Below are 17,911 nucleotides of genomic sequence, written 5' to 3'. Positions count from 1 at the left end.
TTGTTCTTGTAACAAGAATGTTAATGGAACACAGACTTCTCTCTTTTTATCTCGTTGTTTATTTCAGTCAATTTTTTGGTCCTCTACTCCCACATATGCCCGCAAGGATTTCCCATACTCTCTCTCTCTCTCTCTCTCTCTCTCTCTCGCTCTCTCTCTCTCTCTCTCTCTCTCTCTCTCTCTCTCTCTCTCTCTCTCTCTCTCTCTCTCTCTCTCTTTTTCTCTTTCTCTCTCTATGTAGTCTCTATTCTATGAATATAATGAGAGAGTAGTAGTTGTCGTTGTCTCAGACAGACATTGGCATTCAGTTGCCAAACAAGAGAGGTCTAGAAAGCCTGGCATGTGTCTGGATCCATGTCAACACAGAGACGGTGAATGAACTGGTCAACATCATGGCTTTCTCTTCCTGTTTGTCTCTGTGTTTTTATCTCTGCCTCACCTTCCTCCTCTCTCTCTCCTGTTCTCTCTCTTTCTCTCTCTCTCTCGTTCTCTGTCTCTCTGCCTCTTACTCTCTCTCACTTTCTCTCACTCTAACCCTCTCTTTCACTCACAGTTTGAATGCACACTGTTCACATCCACTTACTTGGTAACCTCAGTGGCTTGTCACCGCATGCCTTATCTTTCACATTCCTAGTTGACAGTTTCAAGTATGCTTTGAGTAGCAACATGGATGTTGGATGTTAGTTATAATGCAGCAATCAGACACATTTTAATTGTTTTCAAGCTCTTTACTGCAAGTACCAGCTTGTTTCAGGGCTATTTTGAAAAAGTTACGGAATGGGGCTCCACAGAGAAAGTTTGATTCCAAAAAACAATCTTGCAAGTGTTTGTACCATTGCCTCTTTTCTTTACAGTAAACAGGAAATGTGTAAACTTCAGTCAGTGACCCGACATGCCGGAGTCTCCCCAGTTGTGAAATGGGAAAGCTGTTGTCCACAGTGGCAATTTGATAACTGTGAATGGCTTCCTCTGTTCTCAATGAGTTCCTTCATGCTGCGCTGGATGAGTTTACATCCAGCCCTGCATACCAGGAGCTCCTGCTTCCCAAACCCGACCATGACTAGTACATTTGGCTGCTGGAGCATACACTGTGTTGAACACCAAAGATTGAGGCTATTGTTTCTGCACTGTCCCTGTAAAGTAAATAGAGTAATGTGCTACACAGTCTCCCAGTCCCAGGTTCAGGTTACTTTATTTGAACCTCTGGGTAGATTTCATTTACACTAAGATAACAAGGCATCTATCTCGGCACACATTTTAGACACAGTCGACAACACGTGATAAAAGTACTCAAATCAGATCATTACTAAATCATTATAATAAAGAACAAGTACAATTATAGAATGATCAAATAATTAAATAGATCAAATAAATAATTGCTGCTTCTCTGAAATGCTGCTACAACTTTGTCCCATAGCTTCCTATCCCTGTAGCCTGATAACACTATTCCCATCTCGCTCCAAGTTCTGTAGTGAGGCTACCAAGCCCCTTACCTCATAGCCACCTACCCCCACAACATTCCATTCATTTGTCCTGTGGCCATGACGCATAAAACCTTGAAACTCCCAGCTTTACAAGCACTTTTACTGGTTGCTGAAACACATTAGCCTACATTTAAATTTTGTTCATTTTGTACAAACTTTTTTTCAAAGCATAGTACAAATAGTGCACATTGAAAGTACAGCAGGAGATCATGGATCAGATATGCATAGTTCTACAGTGCTTCGGAGGTCACAATCAATGAACACTGTGTTAACTAACGGCATGTTGAGCAAAAACAGAATATCACAGTGCAACATCTCAATTTTAAATTGAGTGCAACAACGCAATGGCATCTCAATTACAGCAGCAAGTCGATTACTGTATGGTGAACAAAACAAATTGCCTGACAGGGAAACAACCGCTTCCAATTCTTTAACTACAGTCTCACAATAGTGCCTTGATTACAGCAGTGCCCAGTACAGTACATTAACAGCAACATATCTCATCAAGTATCAAGCGCAACATCAGTTACTCATGGATATAAACTCTTGCAGCCGTAACTTGCAGAGTAATGAGAGGCCCCTTCTTCTTCTCCTCCCCCCTCCACAACACCCTTTTTCCTCCATCTTCTCCAATCAAGCAAGACCGGAAATCCACTACATCACAGGCCCAAGCAGTGTGGGCTGCATCCCTGATTGGTGAGCCTCAACCACCCCTCTCCTGGCCCCTCCTCTCATACCAACCCTTCCCAGGCCATATAAAACCCATTTGCTCCCCAGCCCCCACAAACGCTCCATCTTAGAGAGACCTGCCTTGTCCTTTGTGTCCTCAACACAGCAGAGACATCCAAACACCATGGAAGGAGGTCAAACTCGTGGTGTGGTTCCAACCTACCTGGCATGGTCCATCTTCAACACCCTGTGCTGCTGCCTGCCCCTGGGCATCGCTGCCATCATCTGCTCCTGCAGGGTAAGACTGCACACCACGCCTTCTGGAAGAATTTGACCTCTCCTAAAAGAAATCTGCTCTGATTTAAAGTATTTTGTTCAAGAGTATGTTTGAAGTCATTGCTCTTTTGAAGGATTTGTCCAGTAAAAGTTTGCATGAACTGTGTCTATCTGAGTGCACTTATCTTTAAACTGGAGTGGGTTCAGTACTGGATGTTTATTGGGAGTTCTGTATTGTTCAAAGGTGAGCAACGCCAATGCCATCGGAGAGAATACCACAGCCGAAGAGGCATCCAGGACAGCCAAGATCCTGAATATCGTGGCCCTGGTCTGCGGGATTGTGATGATCATCATTGTAGTCGCCATCAGAGTCACTGCGAAACAATGAAAACTGTGGAGTTGAGGAGGACTTTTGGAGCCACATCTGTTCCAGATCCTGTTCGTTTGTTGGGCTGCGGTATTTCCGTGGCCCCTTGAGGGGGATGGTGATTAAAACAAGCTGCGTGTACGTGTGTGTGTGTTTGTGAGTGTGTGTGTATCTAGTTTCAGTGTGCATGCGTGTGATTGTGTGTGTGTGTTTGACCCTGCCCAGCTTTAAAGTAAATAAACATCTGCAATGCAATATGTTAGACAGACTTTTTCTTGCTTGTGCCTTCATTCAGGAACATTCAAATACTGCTTTGTAATAAAAAAACAAAACTATAATAAAGGATACAAATCTTTAGTTATCATTTTATTTGTTTCTGTTGTTTGTAAGTTATTTCAATTCTTAGTTGTCCACACAAATGCTGATTTAAACAAACATTTTCAATACACTTTTAAAGTTGTCTCATTTTGCATCACATCAACATGAGCTAGACCCTTATATATCTTAGGAATGAAGATGATGTAATGTAGATAAAGACATCCCTACTTGTCTGGATATTTATTTATACAAGCCGTCCAATTCACACTCAATGCTCCGTGTGCAGGATTTCACAACGTCCAAGAGCTGACCAATAAACATACAATAGTCCTTTCACCCAGACCTCTGTCTGTGATAGTCCGTGGTTCATCTCTACAGCAGGCTCCTTCTGTGTGTCTGCCAGTAGTTCATTTCTCCAGCAGGTTACTTGTTGATGCTTTGGGTCTGCATCTGTCAGTGGGTCATCCCTGCAGGGTGTCCTTGTGTGTCCGAACTGCTCATCTCCTTCAGTAGGTCTTCTGCCCTACGCAGCTGGGACACCTCTCTGTGCTTTTGCTGCAGCTTCCCCATGTCCTGCTTACACACACACACACACACACACACACACACACACACTGTATGGCTAAGGACTGTCATCTTCACAGATAAACCTTATACTTGTATTTTCCTTCCTCTTTAAGCAGCCTCAATCTCTTTCTTGTGCTCCTGTTATCTGTGTCTCTCTTTCTCCTCTCACTATCTATCGCTCTCCATCACACACCACTCACTGTGTACCTACATCCTGAGATAGCAGGCTCCGACTAGGCCTCTGGAGCCTCTCTAACAGGGGGCTAGAGTAGGAGAGGGAGTCCCAGGAAGAGGCCTCCTCTGCTGGGGAGAGACCTCCAAGTCTGGCTTGGAATAGCTCTCCCATGCAGGCCTGCAGTGCCTGGGAAACACAAACACATTCCCACACACACAAACTTTCATTGGTTGCTTTGGCAACTCTTCTGAATTCAAATGAATGTTTCATCAACTAAGCATCTCAAAGTCCAATTAGTTTCATTTCCTCCACTCCAGAAGCCTCTTAACAAACACTGAGAAAGTCTCAACAGACTCAGACTCAAACTTTATTTGAATTCAAAGTGACCGCATCTCTACCCAAGACCTAGTGGAGTGTGAGAGGGTGAGCAGGCAATAGTGTGGACCTTGAAGAAGACTCGTTGGAAGGCGGGGCTGGAGTCGTTGCTGAGGTCTCGGACAGCGATGTGTGACATGCAGTGGGTCAGCAGCAGAGAGAACCCGCCCACGCACTGCAGCCGCTGGCGACGCACAAACACCGTCTCCTCCACCTCCTGGGAAACACACGACAATGACCACACACACACAGACACACGCGCATACAAATACACACAAGCAGGCAGGCACAAACACACACACAGGAATATTTAGTAATGCACAAACAGCCGTGCAAAAGTCCTGTGCAGCATGTACAGACACACACACACACCTTGTAAAAGAAGGAGTTGCGGAAGGCGTTGTTGTGGTAGTTGTTGGGTGGAAGACTAGCTGCTATCTGGAGTGACACAGCTGGAGTCTGAGGAAGACATTACAGGATACAGGGTTTTTGAAGGGAATGCGAAACAGAGAGGAAAGTTGCACAGCATGGATAAAATCAGGGTCACAAAACTCCATCCTGACTTCTAGCAGAACATATTGTTTTATAAGCCCAAGGAGCAAACAATTATAAAAACAGACCTGTGGTAAGTATGACTGATGTCACTATTTTGTAACTATACATCGTCCGAAAGCTGAATTGCACACTGCGAAGATTGGCTAATCTCACAAATGGTCAGTTGGTTTTGTAAGATGTCACACCAGGGGCGACGTTAAACCCTTTTTACTGGGGCACGTGCCCCAGTAAGCTATTGATGTCCCTGCCAAAGCTGATATCAAACTTGCGTCCATGAACCGTTGCATAGTCGGTTAAGCAAGGGGAGTTTATAAAGCTAGTAGTGCATTGTGCACAGCAAGCTTGGAAGAAAAAACCCAGATATGAATAGGGGCCTGTGCCCCAGTAGGGCTTAATGTCTAACAAGGCCCCTGTGTCACACCATTGGAAGTTGTCAGTTTAGGGTTGTGGAAGCTGTTACACATCCGGCTCCATTGGAGACAACTTAATGCAAATCTGTTCTTTTTTGTTGTTGCAAAAGTGAAAGTGTGTTGCAAAATCCCATTTGGCATTCTTAAGATGGCTTAAGAAGTTACCGGACAAGGAACGGTGTACCACTCTTACGTAACAGCAAACGTTGACAGGTCCTGTTGTGACAGGCTCCTGACTGGGAAGTTTTCTGTGGTGTAGTAGAAACCTTAGCTTCGGTCTCAACTCCCTCACATACTGCATGTTAAGAAACTGTTCAGGCCTCTGGCATCTTTTGTCATTGTAGGGAGGCACTTGTGCTTTCAGTGGTACTGAATGATGCACATTAAACCCAGATTATAGTGCTTATATTCAATTTGAGTCTCAAATTTAAGTAATATATAATCCACCATTTAGGGAACGTTAAGCTTCACTTTAGCTTGGCTTGTTGCTTTTTCTGTCTGCTCTCTGCCCGTCCTAGTTCATGTACATTACTGTATTTCTAGTTCATGTACATCACTGTATTTCTAGTTTATCGACATTACTGTAGTTCTAGAACTTTCTCTCCATGCATGAATGAACTTGGAATGATCCCACTATCGCATCCTGTAGGTAATTTCATCATGGAGCCACGACAATTTTGCCACAAGGCTGAAGCTCTGGATGTTTTCCTAATGAGTTTCTGTGTGGGAGAGCCCTCTCTGCTCAAGAGGTCAAGAGGTGAACTTTGTACCAGTTCCATATACATGTCCCTCTGGGGCCTACATACCTTCCAGCTACCTTATATGCCATGAATGTCCAAAGGAGAATAGCCACTTGTTTGTCACATGATGTTTAAAAAAAGGAAACATTTAGCTATCTCTATTTTTATATAATGTTTACTCCACTCTGTAGTCAAACCACTTGCACACGCAAGTGCTAAATGTTGATGGTTTAATGACTCTGGGCCGACTGATAACGAGTCTGGCTAACCCTTGTCATTGTCAGTCTATCTTTCCCCACCACCAATTGAAATCATCAGGTATGATTTCTCCTGCTTGGTACTTTTTGGCAGGTGAACCCTAAGAGAGGGACTGGAAGAGGAGTCCTTACCAGGCCCAGGGAGTGCAGGGTCCTTACCAGGCCCAGGGAGTGCAGGGTCCTTACCAGGCCCAGGGAGTGCAGGGTCCATACCAGGCCCAGGGAGTGCAGGGTCCTTACCAGGCCCAGGGAGTGCAGGGTCCTTACCAGGCCCAGGGAGTGCAGGGTCCTTACCAGGCCCAGGGAGTGCAGGGTCCTTACCAGGCCCAGGGAGTGCAGGGTCCTTACCAGGCCCAGGGAGTGCAGGGTCCTTACCAGGCCCAGGGAGTGCAGGGTCCCGAGGAGGAAGAGGCCATGCTGGAGGACCAGCGTCTCTCTAAGGTTCAGGGACGTCACCTCCAGGGGGATCAACTCTCCCTCACACTCCCAATGGGCATCCATCACATCAACAAACGAGCTTACCACGCCTGAGGACACACAGACAGACACACACACTGCTGTTGATGGATAGAGTTTGTGTGTGTGTGCGTGTGTGTGTGTGTTTGTGTGTGTGTGTGTGTGTGTGTGTGTGTGTGCGTGTGTGTGTGTGTGTGTGTCTGTGTGCGTGAATGTCTAAGCTAGTTTGTACGTGTGTGTATGAGTCAGCCCGCGAGTGTGTGGGTGGAATTGTTTACATTATCATCAAAGCTCACAGAGCAGCCTTATTTCAGCATTACTGCTGTCCAATTTTCTTTTCCATCTGCTCTCATTTCCCTCACTCTTGTTTTCCATCTTCTTGATGGCTCTCAGCTGGAAAGTCTTTTCCTGCGCTCTCACATGGGCCAGCCTGGCTGCAGAGAGGCTGCTGCAGAACTCAGGAACATGGCTGCTCCTGTGGGTGTCATCTCCCCTCTAATCAGTTTAATCTGGTTAGTGTCCTGCGTTAGCCTCCAATTCCCGCCATCTAGATATCTTACATTAAAGTTTAAATTAAGTTACTAGTTTCTGTGGCTGCATCTCTTGCAATAATTGACGATGTAATACAATATGTTCCTTCCTGTCTATATACTTTTGAACTGGAAACTCTTTTAGATGCGTTAGACATGGAGCGTTATTTATTTTCATGATACAGTTGGACTTCCGTCGCTAGGGATCCTATTGGTCCTCTTACCTGACCTATCACAGGCCTCCGCTCTCAGGAGCCCAGCCTCTCTGGCCCGCCCCCTCAGTTGTAGCTCCACCCCTTTGAGGAGCTGGAACAGAGGAGAGAACTCCAGCAGCTTGTCCCACTCTTCCTCTGTTGGAACAAAGACACAGATAAAGACAAACAGAGATAGACTAGACAAACAGACATAGACTAGACAAACAGAGATAGACTAGACAAACAGAGATAGACTAGACACTCAGAGATAGACTAGACACTCAGAGATAGACTAGACACTCAGAGATAGATTAGGAACTCAGAGATCTAAATTGCTCCTCCCAAGGTTTCTCTAATTCTTCCTCCTGTTGGGAGTTTTTCTAGGAGTTTTTCGCTTGTCTTCCTTGAGGGTTTAGGTTGGTTGAGGGGCAGTTCTATGGGCGTATGTGAAGCCCTCTGTGACAAGCTTGCGTGTAAAAAGGGCTATACAAATCAATTTGATTTGAGAGATAGACTAGACACTCAGACAGATGTCAACAGGACCATTCTTCTGATACCACACACAGAACAGAAAGTGACAGGTCATTAGCTACAGTTTCTAGAAATGTGAACAAAAATCTGTGAAGGAGATATTCAGTAAGTGCTACTCAGAATGCCAGAGTGAAGCTGCTGGGATACTTACCTGACAGCGTGGGGACACAGACATGAGTTGGATGAGCCTGCTCCTTCATTGGTTGGCTTTCTAGAAAAACCAATGGGATAGCATGATCTGATCACTGGTGGTGCAGTTGTAAAGAACGCCAGGAGAAGCGAACACGGTATCCTGATCATCTGTTGATGATCCATATTAGACCTGAGTCTGCTGATGAGGAAGGTTCATAGTACACATCTGGTCTAAAGTGCAGTTTGTCTTGTTTAATTTATTTTATTTTAGCCTTATGCCATCAAAATGTTCCTGGAAACATTATGACTTTATAAGCAGGATTTTTTTTTACTGAAACCTTTTTTTTCTTCAAAAGGCATCAAAGGACTAATACAAAATAATAGAGTTAAACTAATTCATACCAGTGGGAATTTTTGGATTACATTTTCTCATTTCAATTGTCGGAAGGTGTCGTATTTTGGAACCAAATACTTGATATTAGACTGAGAGCCCCCTGCCCTCCCTCGTCCTGGCTGTTGAGAACAGGGACCAGGGATGGTGTTGTCTGTAGAGCCCCTGCTGCTGTGAGGTCATCACAGTCCAGGAGAGCCTCACCCTGGGAATGCACTCCTGAGGACGCTGCAGTGTGTCTCTGAGCTGTGCGTGTGTGAGGCCGACTGCCCTGGGCCCTCCCTGGCTCCCTCAGAGACTGGGTGGAGATTCCTGCACACACACACACACGGACGCACACACATGCAAACACATGCACGCATGCAGCCACACGCATACACACAAATAAATGCACGTCCACTCCTACAGGCTCACACACACGCGCGGGCATGGAAGTGGGCCCACACAGGCTCACGCACACATACACACACTGTTAACAATAGACTCCCCAATGAACGTCATGTACAGTCAAACCCAACACGGCAGCAATGTAACCCAGAAACGTCGAGGGTATTCAGTGGAGCTGATCGGTTGTTTTACCTTTGACCCCAGGGAGCGATGCTGTCCAGACAGGAGAGCAGGCCTCCAGGCCATACGCCTGCTTTCTGGACAGACCTGAAACACACGTCACATGACCAGAAACACCACCTGGATCACGTCAGTGGCTGTACTCTGCACATGCAGTACTCTGCAATGACATAACTCAGAAGACCTATTTGAACTGCAGACCCCATACTGTGTTGACGCAGTGTTCTGCAGACCTAGTGTTCGGCAGACACAGTACTCTGCAGACCTAGTATTCTGCAGACACAGTACTCTGTAGACCGATATTCTGCAGACACAGTACTCTGTAGACCCGATATACTGCAGACACAGTACTCTGTAGACCCGATATTCTGCAGACACAGTACTCTGCAGACCTAGTATTCTGCAGACACAGTAATCTGCTGGCCCAGTAGCCTCCAGTACCAGAGAGGTGTTGGCAGCAGGCGCTGGGGGGTAGACTGGGCTGCTTCTGCTCCAGCAGCTGGGTCAGTCTCTCCAGCAGGACCAGGGTCTTCTGCTGGGCCACACCGACAACCTTCACAGGAGTTCTAGCTTCGCCGGCCCAAGCAGGCCCACTAGGCCGGCCCAGACCAAAGTCCCGGTACCAGAATTTTCTGGAGAGGACCGCCTGGAAACAAGCAGAGGTTGAAAGGATTGTATGAAGTGTGTGTGTAAGTGCATACGTGTGTGTCTGTGTGTTGGAGTGTGAGCTGTCATGTGTGTGAGTACGTGTGAGTCTGTGTGTGTGTGTGTGTGTGTGTGTGTGTGTGTGTGTGTGTGTGTGTGTGTGTGTGTGTGTGTGTGTGTGCATGTTCTGTATGTGTGTGTGTGGTGTGTGTGGTGTGTGTGGTGTGTGTGGTGTGTGTGGTGTGTGTGTTCTGACCTGGGCTGTCTCTGCGTGAAGCTGGCTGATGAGTCTGGTACAGTGCAGGGCTGAGAGAGCAGAGTCCAGCTCTGCCTGTCTGGAGGTCAGCTGCTCCCACAACTCTCTCTGCCTCAGTGCCCAGTCCTGGGATAAACACACATACAGGATTTGCAAGTCACAAGTCATTTATGATTACTTACACAGCTACACTAGTGGAATGTGCACAGATACATTCAGAGACAAGCCAGAGCACATAGTGCATGTCAGAGTTGTTTGCAACAATTTATTTTTCAGTGTATGTGGGGGTATGTGTGTGGGTATGTGTGTGTGTGTGTGTGTGTCCTGACCTCGGTGTGTCCTGCTCCTGTCAGCTCTTCCTCCTTGGTCCATCTCTCTTGGTCCTGCTGAAGGCCCTCCACACACACACTGACCAGGTCCAGCCCTGCCAGCAGCTCCGCCTGACACACACACCGCTGCTCCCACTCTGCAGCATCACCTGCACACACACACACACACACATATAGAAACACACACACACACATATAGAAACACACACACACACATATAGAACACGCAGACACACACACATTGAAACACACAGAAACACACAAATAGACACACACACATACACGGGTACAGCTCAGTGGTAAACCATTTGACTACAGATCAAGAGGTTTCAGGTTCAAATCTTACACTGTGTGTGTGTCACTTTGGATGAAAGCACTAAATCAAAATGCTTATACTCAGACAGCATAGTGTGGAAGAAATTTAGATTTCCTGTGTGCGCACATTATTCACTAATCAATAGAACTTGTCATTGGATACTAGTTAGTATGTTCTCATGTAAGCTTGCTTTTAATAAGAGTGGATAGACCCTAGATGTGTCAGGGTTAGTAGATGTTCGAGGTCAGGAGAAAGTACTGGGTAAACGTCCCTTGTCATGACTACAAGGAGAGCGCCAACTATGACCTCTCTAGTCTGAGAGTGGTCATGTGTTGGGAGCTGTGAATCTCTTTCTCTGAGACTGTTGCAACGTCATTACTGCCTGACTGTCACTATCTATGTTTACATTCCTGTGCCCTATAAAAGATGGTCCACCGGCCTTCAGGGCTGAGAGAGACATGATTGAAACCTAAGCCTGGTGTTGTGTTGTCATTTAGTGTCAGTGGTCTGGTTTTTATCTCCCAATCTTCAGATTGATAATACTTGTTGAAATCCAGAACTCAACTGAACTTAGTCACTCCGTTTATGAAGAGACAGACTAAACCCTTTCTTCATCAATAGACACACACAAAGACACAGAGAACAAAGCATGGTGTAAATCAGAATTACACAGTAACATGTTATCCTGTCTACCGGTCAAGTGCACAGGTAACCAGGAGACACTCCAGATGCCTAGCAACAAGTTGTTTTGGAAGGGGTTGCTTAGGTGATCAGTGAGACAGTCCAAAACTCCCCACAAGCAGCCATTAAACCATTTGGACCAAAACACCTCCGACATACCAAACCATAAACACACACACATAAATACAACCCATAAACACAAAACAAAATACACACACACAAAAGCAGAAAGACATGCACAAAAGCATAAACACCCAGACATGTACACAAACACAGTCACAAGCCTTTGCTACTCACTGATTGTGAGTGTGTGCAGGGTGCAGGGAGGCAGGACCAGGGCTAAGTGGCCCTGGCGAGCGGCCCGGCTCTGGGCCTCTGATTGGCCAGACTCCTGGAGCTCCAGCACAGCTTCTCTCAGCTGGCGCTCGCTGTCTGCCCAGGGGACCTGCAGCACACACACACACACACAGAGACATGAGCATATACACTCACATAAAGAACACATACATGTACACAGAGAACATCCACACACACACACACAAGCACACACAGACGTGAGCAAACACACGCACACAAAGATCACACCCACACAAACACATGTTGAAAACACAGAAAATACATTTACATTTATTCATTTAGCAGACGCTTTTATCCAAAGCAACTTGCAAAGAGACAGCTTTACCAAAGTGCATAGGTCAATGATCGTAAACAACGAGATAGCCCCCCAAACTAAACTAAATACACACATACACACACACATGCAGACTACATTGCTGATCACATAGTGTAGCCCCACTGGAGTCCTGCTGTGGCTGGCTGCCCTGCAACAAACATGACATTAGTCTCTGAGGTGGGAGGGATGCAGGAAGGGGAGGGGGGCCATCTCTGCTGCTTCATTTCCTCCCTCTTCCGCTTCTCCTTCCTCCTCCCCTCCTGCCCTCTCCTCACCTGCCCAGGAGGGTCCAGTGAGACCGTGTGGAGACAGCGCTGTACAGCAACATCCAGGTCAGACAGTAGCTCCTCTTCCTTCTGTTTCTGCTGCAGCCATTGGTTGGTCCTGACACACACCTCCTTCTGCAGCGCCTCCACCTGGTGGGGTTCCGCAACAACAACCATCAAGACAACATCATCAGTGACAACCAAAACACAGCGTCCACACTATCAACTTATTCAAAGTCAATTTTGTAAGAGGATTCGAAGAAAATGGAAGCAGAAAGACTAGGGTCAGCTCTGCTTTGTTCTTTGAAACGTTGCTCGTCAGATGAAAACTTCACATGTACGCACACCATCTATAGATTCAGCAGCAACTTCCCAGCATTTGCTAGAGATATCCCTCTCTCTCCTGCGGTACCTGTATGCTGTCAGGTTGTTCTCCCAGGGCTAGCCAGTAGGGGGCAGTCACGGGCACCACTGTGCGTGTGCTCGGGTCCAGCCGGGCCCCCACCACGGCAGCCAGTCCCCCCGTCACCGGGTCGATGGCCAGGGCACCACAGCGGATCGCCACCAGTCCTGGAAAACCAACAACCATCACGGGTCTGAATGATGTCCTGTTTCTGTTGAGCTCTGGTGTGCGGTACAGTAGAGTTTCGTTGAGTCTAACTCTGATGAATAATTCTGATGAAGAAGTCTTGTATGACTCTGGTGTCTAGTACAGTACTCGGTGTACCTTTCCCCTGGGGGTCCTCCATGGTGCCCGCCAAGGCCAAGATGCGCCCAGACAGGGGGTCCGGCTGGGCCCCCAGGACAGGCACCTGGAGGCCGGAGCCCTGGGGGTCAGGGTACTCCTGCCCCAGCAGCGCTGGGACGCACAGCTCTGAGTCTGGGAGGGGCAGCTCGCCTGGAGAGAGGGTGGCGGGGACACAATGTGGTTGGGGTGGAGGCAAGGCCAGGGGGTGGGGTGGACACGGTGGGGGAGGACATGGGGGTGGGGAGGGTCAACAAGGTGTGGTGGAGGGCGGAAGGGGAGAAGTTTCAACACAGGGTTTGCGTTCTGCGTGTAGTTTCAGTATTTGTATAAACTTGAGGATGAATACCCAGAACCCCTCCGTCCCGCGCCACGGCACAGGCCCAGTCCAGCAGCATCTCCAGTCTGGTCTGCAGCTGCAGCTGGCAGTGCAGACTCCTTCTAGAAACCTGCTGCAGCTCCGAGACTGCAGACTGCAGTCGTCCCAGGTCAGGCTGGGGGTCGGGCTGGGGTAGGGGGTGGTCGGGCTGGGGCATATTAGGGTTATTGGGTTGGGGCAGGTTGGGGAGGTTTGTTTGGGGCAGGTTGGGGTTGTTGAGCTGGAGTGGGTTGGAGAACTTCATCAGGGGGGAGTTGGGGTCGGGCTGGGGGAGACGAGGGTTGTTAGTCTGGGGGAGGAGGGAATGGCAGGGCTGGGGAGGGTCAGAGAGGCTGGGTGGGGGCTGCAGTCTAGTGTCCCTGGAGCCCCAGTCCTCCATCAGTTCTCTCAGCAGCTCCACCACTCTGAGTCGGCCCAGCAGCACCTGGGAGAGGGATGATCCAGCACAATCCAGTCAGATCCAGTCAGATCCAGTCAGATCCAGTCAGATCAGAAAGCAGGAGCCCACCCATCCTCCCACAGTGATGGTGGCCTGAGTTTCAAGGGAACAAGCTGCTACAACACTGAGTAACTCTAGTTATGGTCACCTGTACGCATCACTGGGGGTTCTGTTAAATGTATATTGTACTGAAACCAATGTACTTTGATCTGCTATCATCACTTTTGTTCAAAGTGACAGCGCAGGAGAGATTTGAACTTCCAATCTCTAGATTGACAGTCAAACTCTCTAACCAGTGAAGTACACCCTCCTCACTGTGTGCTGTGTGCTATGTACTGTGTACTCTGTGCAATGATATATCGCACCTGGTAACCCAGCAGGGTCTGGTATCCTCCTGCATGGGGCACCAACTGCCCCGCCCTGACGCTGGCCCCGCCCACTCTCACCAGTCGACCACTCAGAGGCTCGATGAAGGACTCGCCCAGTAGGACTCCGCCCACTGGCAACACCACCCCTGAAAAACATCAACAGGGTGAACAGGCCAATCAAGAAAGACGCTGTGATTCCAGATTAACCAATAGACACCCTGCCTGTATCTTGTTCCTCCCCCCTAGGTTCTCCCATCTAGCAGTCATTCTGCATACTCACCCGTGATTGGTTCCTGACCCAGCTACATTATACTCACCTGTGACTGGGTCAGAACCTAGCATACTCACCTGTGACTGGGTCAGAACCTAGCATACTCACCTCTAATCAGGAACAGATCCAGCTCTGTATTCACCTGTGACTGTGTCCAGCCCAACGCCAGCAGTCAGGACCACGTTGCCTGTGCGGGGGTCCAGCATAGGCGAGCCCAGCTGTATGGGCTGGGGCAGGCGGGTAAGGGGGCAGACAGACACCCCTCCCAGGGGGTAGACCAGGCCCGTCTGGGGGTGGATGGTGACAGCCAGTATAGGCACCAGGAGCCCAGAGTCTGGGTCTAACATGGGGCCCCCAAGCTGCAGCATCTGGCCTGGGCGAAGGCCCCTCAGCTTGGTGGGCGCCAGGGGCTTGTCAGAGTGACGGGAAACCGGATAAAGGATGAAGGGGAGCAGAGCACACTCCCATTTCCTACTGTTTCCTGGCATTAACATGGAAGGGCAACAAGAAGCAGAAGTTATCAGAGGATGTGCTGGAGACAGAGGTGGAGGGAGGAGGGAAGGAGAAGGGGAAGGGAGGGGTTGGAGAGAAAGAGGGGGGGTGACAGGGAGAGAGGCGATAAGATATAAATATAGAAAATGAGAAAGACACAGGATGAGGGAGAGGGGATAAGAATGGATAGACAGAGAGAGAGAGAGAGGGGATGACAGATACAAACAGACAGAGAGAGAGAGAGAGAGAGAGAGAGAGAGAGAGAGAGAGAGAGAGAGAGAGAGAGAGAGAGAGAGAGAGAGATGCCAGCCTTCCTTACCGGTGTAGCAGTCGGTGGTCAGGATCAGGGTGGAAGTGTTGGGGTCGTAGGCCACATTGCCCGCGATGGGCATCAGCCTGCAGGTCTGAGGGTGCAGGAAGAAGTCTGGGGGCACCGCCATGCTGTGCCCACTCCCCAGCAGCATGTGAGCATGGGTGCCTGGTCGGATCAGGCCTGTGATTGGGTCAGAATGCAACACTCCGCCCACACGCAACGAGCCATCTGGAGCTGGAACACAGAGAGCAGGTACAGTGAATTGAATAAAAACAAGTAAACTTTGCATAACATCAAATGCTTCACAAAAGCCCACCAAGTAAGAATACCTTCTGACTTTTATAGGTCAATATCTACATTTCTTAAATCTTTAATAATACATTCAATAGAGACAGTTCTTTTATAATTATTTGGCCGGTCCTCATGACAAAATCCGCCCTGCCTCTGCAGGTCAGAAGGATGGCCAGTAGGTGGCACCAGAACACTTCCATTGACATCCCATTAAACAACTGAAGTGAGCGCCAGTCACTCAGAGACCCAGGCTGTTAGCGGTATAACCAAACTACTTTTTAGCACCGACTACAACAGGACTGCAATTCAGTTCACAGCATAGAAACATGAAGGAAGCCAAAGCTGGTGACACAACCAGCTCACCGAAGATGTCATCCTTGGTGAGGACGGCTCCTGTGTCGGGGCAGAGCGGCCGTGCCCCGGTGCCCTCCCCCAGCAGGGCCCAGGCCCCCTGGCGATGGCAGTCCCCTCTCACCTGCTCTGCCAGAGCACCCACCAGAGACCACACCCTCCGCAGGACCCTGCAGGATAACCAACCAATCGGTTAGTCGATCAGCCGGGCAATTATTCCATCAGCCAATCAAGTGCTTAGTTAGCGTTCCAATCCCACGTTTGCTCCATGACACATTTTCTACATGGAATGTAGTACTGTAAAGAGTGTGGCACAAGACAAAACATATCCTGATCTTAAATTCAGAAAGATCCTACTTTTCTTTGCTGGATTCAGTCCTGAAAATCAAGTTGTTCTCTGTATTATATTTTGTGTTTAAACATGTAAAGTAGACTGCACTGTGGATCACTGATCAGATACACTGATGAAGACATGACAGATGATCCCAGACCCCCAGCCGGGGACATTACTGTGGTGAGTGTTGGTCCCAGACAGGCACGGTGCTGCGGCTCCACCCCAGCAGCCTGAGGCTCTCCCTCAGGCGGGCCGTGAAGCCCTGCTGGGCCTTCCTCTGGGCCTGGAGCCCCGACCTCAGAACCTGCAGCTGGCTCTCCAGCAGGGCCCTGGTCTGCTGGGCCAGAGTCCTGCGACGGCCCACCTCCCTCTCCAGCTCCCTCTGCAGCCTCTGGTGCGCCTCCCCCTCCTGCAGCCTCCCCAGGGCTGCAGACCACCCGGGCTGCAGGCTCTGCAGGTTGGCCTGCACTCCCTGGTACAGCTCCTTCACCTGCAGGGGAGGGGAGGGGGGGGGGGCAAGCCCATGATGGTGCTGTCACGCATAGACAAATGTGTGGCTACAGATAGACTCACACACACACGCACAATGAATGTATTGGCACAAATAGACACATTGCACTCGCACAAACTTAACCCATACACACCCATATACATCTTCCCATATACACCCATATACCCATATACATGGATACACCCATATACATCGTCACAAAAACATGTTAGGAAGACCTGCATGTTCACAGGATAACAATGACCGGCAAAGTCTGCCAACTCATCTTACATATTTAGGACTTTACTGCAGCTACCCTTGGGGTGCTACACTCACACGCACAAATACACAGCACATATACATTCCAATAGGATATCCAATATGTCTTAGTTAACTTTACAAGGGAGGACATATGAGGCCTGAGAAAGTGATAGTAGACAGTAAGACAGAGAATATGTGAAGAGGGAGGAATGGAGGGAGGGAAAGGAAACGAGGGAGGAGGGAGGGAAAGGAAACGAGGGAGGGTGGTAAAGAGTAAGGAGGGACAGTCCTGGGGGGTAAAAGGAAGGAAGAAGGATGGAGAGATCTAGTGTAGGGAAACAAAAACAAAGGGTGAATGTGACTACTAGCTGTGTTTGAGAACCAGGTGGGCACTACCTCTCCGGTGAGCTGGCCCAGCCGGGAGGTGACGGCCAGGCTGTGTGTGAGCAGCAGGCGGTAAAAGGTGGTGGAGCTGAAGGCCTCCAGGTCCACCTGCTGCTCATAGTCCCAGAACTCCTCAGCCTCCACGCTCAGCACTGCTCCTGCTGTGCACACACACAGACACACACACACATACACACACACACACAAGCAAAACACTAAGTATCACGTTGTTCACATCACATACATATAGTATGTCCATGTTTTATCAACCCTGCATAATAGCTCTTTGACCACCACAAACACCTGTACCCATCTTTTACGACCGGTGGTTCAACAAGGAGATGATAATGATGAAGCAAACCCAAGGTCTGTTTCTGTCTGTTTATCAGATGGAGCAGTAGTATTACCATCTGACTGCATGTGTGCGCTGGAACGCAATTGGTTGGGAGTGAGAGACGCAAGAGTTACACAAGAGTGCGATCATAAGGTCCTGGAGAAGCAGACGTGTGTGTGTTCATTTCACCTGCTGTGTGTAAGCTGTGTAAGTTGTAATGTGTCAGCACATTGGCTCATGTCAGGATGAAGGAAGAGGATGTGTGTGAACAGGTGTGCCTGTGAGTGTGAGTGTTTATC

General features: G+C 48.6%; 2 protein-coding genes across 2 annotated transcripts; one reads left to right on the top strand and one right to left on the bottom strand.

Moving 5' to 3' along the window:
- The first annotated feature begins 2,255 nt into the window (after positions 1-2,255).
- Positions 2,256-3,165, top strand: LOC124478295 (proline rich transmembrane protein 1B-like). Its single transcript, XM_047036536.1, has 2 exons — positions 2,256-2,451; positions 2,674-3,165. Exons 1-2 carry the CDS (start codon positions 2,338-2,340, stop codon positions 2,815-2,817), a joined length of 258 nt encoding a protein of 85 aa, XP_046892492.1. The 5' UTR covers positions 2,256-2,337; the 3' UTR covers positions 2,818-3,165.
- On the bottom strand, positions 2,973-14,709 carry si:dkey-103g5.4. Its single transcript, XM_047035940.1, has 19 exons — positions 14,505-14,709; positions 14,089-14,237; positions 13,255-13,708; positions 12,888-13,058; positions 12,573-12,730; positions 12,170-12,310; positions 11,519-11,666; positions 10,225-10,373; positions 9,896-10,021; positions 9,436-9,640; positions 9,007-9,081; positions 8,632-8,739; positions 8,056-8,115; positions 7,404-7,529; positions 6,569-6,720; positions 4,604-4,690; positions 4,302-4,448; positions 3,893-4,042; positions 2,973-3,687 (listed from the first exon to the last, which is right to left on the bottom strand). Exons 1-19 carry the CDS (start codon positions 14,707-14,709, stop codon positions 3,568-3,570), a joined length of 2,931 nt encoding a protein of 976 aa, XP_046891896.1. The 3' UTR covers positions 2,973-3,567.
- Between the last annotated feature and the right edge of the window lie 3,202 nt (positions 14,710-17,911).

This window comes from Hypomesus transpacificus, chromosome 15, assembly GCF_021917145.1.
Source record: "Hypomesus transpacificus isolate Combined female chromosome 15, fHypTra1, whole genome shotgun sequence".
NCBI classification, from domain to species: domain Eukaryota; kingdom Metazoa; phylum Chordata; class Actinopteri; order Osmeriformes; family Osmeridae; genus Hypomesus; species Hypomesus transpacificus.
The sequence above is the reverse complement of the archived record's forward strand: the minus strand, read 5'-3'. Positions and strand labels throughout refer to the sequence as shown.

Coding starts and splice junctions, on each gene's coding strand:
- LOC124478295 (XM_047036536.1), top strand. CDS start 2,338: ATGGAAGGAGGTCAAACTCGTGGTGTGGTTCCAACCTACCTGGCATGG. Junction 2,452..2,673: donor CCATCATCTGCTCCTGCAGG/GTAAGACTGCAC, acceptor TATTGTTCAAAG/GTGAGCAACGCCAATGCCAT.
- si:dkey-103g5.4 (XM_047035940.1), bottom strand. CDS start 14,709: ATGTTAGACCCAGACTCTGGGCTCCTGGTGCCTATACTGGCTGTCACC. Junction 13,709..14,088: donor AGACCCTGCTGGGTTACCAG/GTGCGATATATC, acceptor TCCCTCTCCCAG/GTGCTGCTGGGCCGACTCAG. Junction 3,688..3,892: donor GGAGCCTGCTATCTCAGGAT/GTAGGTACACAG, acceptor GTGTGTAAGCAG/GACATGGGGAAGCTGCAGCA.